This window comes from Lactuca serriola, chromosome 2, assembly GCF_051521515.1.
Source record: "Lactuca serriola cultivar US96UC23 chromosome 2, Lser_US96UC23_V15, whole genome shotgun sequence".
Taxonomy (NCBI): Eukaryota; Viridiplantae; Streptophyta; class Magnoliopsida; order Asterales; family Asteraceae; genus Lactuca; species Lactuca serriola.
The window spans coordinates 236,379,914-236,384,712 of record NC_136409.1 but is presented as its reverse complement, the minus strand read 5'-3'; the positions used below and the strand labels follow the sequence as shown (position 1 = coordinate 236,384,712).

Below are 4,799 nucleotides of genomic sequence, written 5' to 3'. Positions count from 1 at the left end.
ATGATAGGTTGAAACAGACCTGTTATCGTTATGTGTGGTTATCTGTGATGTATGTGATATTTTGGAGAACTTACTTAGCTTTGTGCTTACAATTGTGGATTAAAAATGTTTTATCAGATCGTGGAAAGACAAAGGCCTAGTTGTACACACTACTCATTAACAACTTCATGTTTTGAGATTTCACGTTTATTTTGTTATACTTTGATTTTGGGATTTTGATCTATTGAACAAATGACTTTTAACGATATTATGATTTATAAAAATTGACATTTTATATTATTAAAAAATGAAAATAAATATTGTGAGTATTGGGACGCTATACATTTCAGTTTAACCAAAAATTACATTTTTATATAAGTTTCTTTGTTTAAATAATAATAATAATAACTTTTTGCATGACATCTCTCTTTTTCTTTCTTCCCGTCCACCCAAGTGACAACCTATTATATATAACATAAAAGCTTAAAAGGTTGGGGAACATAAATTTTTTTCTCTTTCTTATTTTGCCATGGAACTTTTTCTGCCTTTGAACGTTTCACCACAATGTTTACCGACGTTAAGTTTTGGCCACAACATCTTTCTGTTCTTTACAAATTAACCACAACAGTTTCTACATTTTCACTTTGATCCCTGCCGCCTTGTCCTCCAATCACAATTCTTCACCGCCATTACATGTATCTTCTGGACCTTTATCCAGCTTCCTTTTCTCACTTCTTCCCCACACCGTCTCTCTCCCTCGGTGATTGACGTTGGAGCTGTTGCTGGTGACGAATGGTAAAGGAGCAGCAGGCGGCGACCATTCCCGGAGGTGTTTCGTTGGTGTTGAAGGCGAACGGTGTTGGCGAAGGCAGTCCATCGAAGTGCTCTGGGTTCTTCTGTTAACCCTTGCTCCTTAAATCAATTTCATCTCCTGCTTATCACAAAAATCGACATACATGTAGATTTTATTTTCCTTAATTACTCTTTGCAAGTATTAGAAGATTTTTCTGCTACAACTGACGTCACTTCATCTGGGATACCTTAAGGTCGCTTCTTAGCACCTGCCTACTTTGCCACCTCAATGGGATGAGTCGGCCTCTCTTGCCTTCGGACGCAACTTAAAGCCATATGATTTTAGCTTGGCTCTGCACACCTGATGTCGTGGTCTACGACAACTCACTCATCCTTTATGGTAACGTTGTTGATCTTAATTGACTTGTCTCCATGATACCCCAAAACATGATTTAGTTTATACCAAACAACCTGCTGTTGAAATTTGAAAGCAATTATCATGACACACATCAATTGTTCGACAAAATGCTTGAACCGGGTTTCTGGCTTTTCTTTCCAAAGTAGTCTTTCACGTTTATTGTAGACTAACTGACTATGAATTTTATTTCCATTAACAATCATATTCTTTGCTTGAATACTAATTCATTCTAAAATTTGCAGGATGACATCACTGAGACCTTATTCATAATGATTGACATGACATCAAGATTACTTGAAAGCTGCTTCCTCTAAATAGGAAATTTTGTTATCTATCGACAACTATGGTCAGTATATTTCATAATATTCCAGGTAACATTAAAGTTTTTTGTAAAAAATATTACCATTTGATTAATACTCTTTTAGTCTTTTATCACCAGGTGGTGTTGACTTATTGCCAACGGAGGTAATCATATATTTCCTCACTTTTTGATGGAAAATTCTCTTTATAGACCTCAAACTCCTTTGTTGTAGCACCTACATGTCCAGATCAAGTTGGTTTTGCCATGGGAAAATCCGTAACTCTTTAAGGTTTTATGTGGGCTTCGGACACTCCTTTATTTTTTATGTACTTTGTATACATTATGCTTTAACATGGAACTTTGATCAAGTAATTTGGATGAATGACAGGGAATATGGCCACTTAGTTCAAGAATTAACCATTTACATTGCTTTTCTACCAGGAAATATGTAAGATAATGATTGGAATGGAGTATTCTCTCCTTCTAATTTACCAAAATTTCATATTGATTTGATACAGCAGTTCTCTTAAAACTATTTTCAGTGCTTCCACCTCCCCCCCCCCCCCCCCCCCCCCCCCCCCCCCCCCGAGAAAAAAGATTGGCGTCCTTTATACAACAAAACAGCATTGAATAGTAACAAGGTATGTTCTAATTGTATAATTCCACAAAAATTACAATGAACATATTCTTAATCGTTTATTTCTTTTTTATAGGTGCCTGTTTATGGGTAACTAATGGATACATGCACTTTGGTCTTCGTGATAGAGCAACTCTTGTTTTAAATCATTTGATGGATTTGTTAAATGGCATTTTCTGACATTGTAAGTTTTGACTATATTTTGAAAGTTAATTAGTTTTTTTACTCCCAAAGTGGCCATTTATTTACCATGGAGTTTGAGGATTTATATTGTTATATTTTTATGTTTGATAGTTTTAACAAGAAGCATGCAATGAATATTCTCTATCAAAAACAAAACATTGAGGCTATCCTTACAAAGGTCGGTATACATCACAATTTAAATTAACTTTTTCCATAAAAGTTTCATGTAGCAGTGAGGAAGCTACATCTCCTGAAGGTTTCTTTCTTTCTTTTAAAATATTTAACAAAATGAAGTATGGAATGATGTTAATTTGATGTGATGTTCCATTTTTAAATGCAGAATACGATATCAGGATATGTTTCATACGGAGGTTTGCGATCATGTATTGTTGATTTGTTGTACGGATTATTAAAGTTTGATCCAGAAGAACGTCCGAGTGCTGAAGAAGCTCTTGATAATCCTTTCTTTAGGAACACTCATGCTATGCTTAACAGGTATAAAGATTTAAAAACGTACGGCAGTTGTCATCTCATTAGTATTTTGGTTGATTTGGATTTTCTTAAACCATGTTTACAAAATATATTCATTAAGATTCAACAAAATTTGAGAAGGGCTATATTAAACCATGCATATTCCATCGATTGATTACAGTTTAAAACACGGTAACCTGGAAAAGTTTGTTTTTTCTTTGTTAAGGGGCCAATTCTAGAAAATGGGAAAAATACAAATGCTTTCCTTTTTATTAAATATCTTTGATGGTTGATATTACAGTTGGTGGCAAAATGATTTCTAATGTTTTCTTGGATCATTCTACTTATGATGTCCCTCCATCGATGTTAATTAATTAACTTTAAGCTTTGATTTTGATTTTTAATTAAAAATAAATAATTTTACCTTCTTAATTGATATGTATTTTTATGAGCAAATGTGTATATTAGATTTGAGGCTGGGACACCTCTAATTGGGGAACCCATTAGTTTAGAGGCAAGAATTGAAATTGGCATGCAAAAGATTCATAATTATGTGGCGTGATACTTTTTTAAATGATAAACTACTTTTTGTTTAAACTTTAAATGTCAGTTTTCCTGTCAGATGTTATATGTTGTAAGACACATTTTAATAATATTTATTTTCATAATCTCGCATCAATTAAAACGAGGGCATGGTTAATTCAATCATTATCAAATGGGTAAAATATAAAGCAACTGCTTTTGTTTGTTTTTTTTCTACGAATTGATAGTCATGTTTGTGGAAATAGTTTCTGCGTTTTAGCTTTGTTTGTTCAGCAAATTTGATTGTGGGTTTTTTTTGCAGTCGTTCCTGGAATAATGGGCAGATTAGCAAAGACGATCATGGGTCAGTAGATATGGCACCAAGACCTTCCTACAATTTCACCCCAGTTATTAGTCCTCATCTTAGGATTACTTTTAGGGTTGATGAATTTGCAATTCTTCTTTTGAATGGCAATGATCCAAAATATTATTTTTTACTGTTTCTTTGACACAGGATATGCTAAATTGGGGAAAATATTGCTCGATCAATCCTCTGTTTTGTCGGAATCAGAGCTGACACCATGTTCTACTTCGTTTTCTTCCATTGCTTCAAACGTGACCCCAAATTGAAAGGTTATTTTGTAGCAGTTGCCTCTTCTTTTACCTCTAGAACCTTCTGTTGCCTAATGTTTTGACTTTTATTAGAGGAGGTTTTTGCTGACAAGAGAAAAAAAATAACACAGCGCCAATGGCGCGCATGATTCCCCTTTAGTTATAATAGTGTGATATAATGAACCGTGTAAATTATACATCTAACCTCTTCCACTTCAATGTTATTTTATTTTTATCTTTTAACTATAATTTAGTTTTTAATATTTTTTATTTTTTTACTAATTAACTATTTTATTAAATATTTAATAACATCTTATTTATAAAATATAAATTTTATAAAAGTAACATAATATTTTCAATGTTTTTATTTTATTTTTATAACTATAACATACTGCCTCCATCCCAAATTAATTGTCCACATTTGACTTTTGAAGTCTTTATTCTTCAATTTTGACCTTAAATATTTTTGTTTTTGATAGATAATACTAGATGCAAAATATATGAATGAAGTATTTTAAATTACTTTTCATTGTTATAATTTTTATCAAGTAATATATAACACAAATAAGAATATTAAAGTCAAAGTTGAAGAAAAACTATTTCAAAAGTCAAAAGTGGACAATTAATTTGGGACGAATGGAGTAATATTTTTCGCATTTTACGTGTATAAATAAAGAACTGATATAGTTGTATTTATAGGTTCGTATTAAAATATGATTTGCGTTTAAAATTTGACTGATTAAATGAGAGATTTTTTTAAAACATTTTTTATTGATAAAGATATATTAGTTAATATTTATATAAAAAAAAGCTACGTAAATAATCTTAACCATTAAAGTGATCATTTATTTGGAAGTCAATATTAATTAGGGCTGGCAATTCTC

The 4,799-nt window shown here is 32.0% G+C and overlaps 1 protein-coding gene across 2 annotated transcripts; it reads left to right on the top strand.

The window, feature by feature from the left end:
* Window positions 1-500: 500 nt before the first annotated feature.
* Window positions 501-4,158, top strand: LOC145088943 (serine/threonine-protein kinase AFC3-like). 2 transcript variants are annotated; one of them, XM_079027438.1, is made up of 10 exons: window positions 501-937; window positions 1,026-1,171; window positions 1,432-1,535; window positions 1,629-1,938; window positions 2,088-2,131; window positions 2,204-2,311; window positions 2,422-2,488; window positions 2,651-2,805; window positions 3,626-3,668; window positions 3,821-4,158. In XM_079027438.1, the coding sequence occupies exons 7-10, from the start codon at window positions 2,441-2,443 to the stop codon at window positions 3,878-3,880; spliced, it is 306 nt and encodes a 101-aa protein (XP_078883564.1). In that variant the 5' UTR covers window positions 501-937; window positions 1,026-1,171; window positions 1,432-1,535; window positions 1,629-1,938; window positions 2,088-2,131; window positions 2,204-2,311; window positions 2,422-2,440; the 3' UTR covers window positions 3,881-4,158. The 2 variants fall into 2 exon arrangements, with proteins under 2 accessions (XP_078883564.1, XP_078883565.1); XM_079027439.1 differs by lacking the exons at window positions 501-937; window positions 1,026-1,171; window positions 1,432-1,535; window positions 1,629-1,938 and having other exon boundaries at window positions 2,082-2,131; window positions 3,626-3,667; window positions 3,818-4,158.
* Window positions 4,159-4,799: the final 641 nt, after the last annotated feature.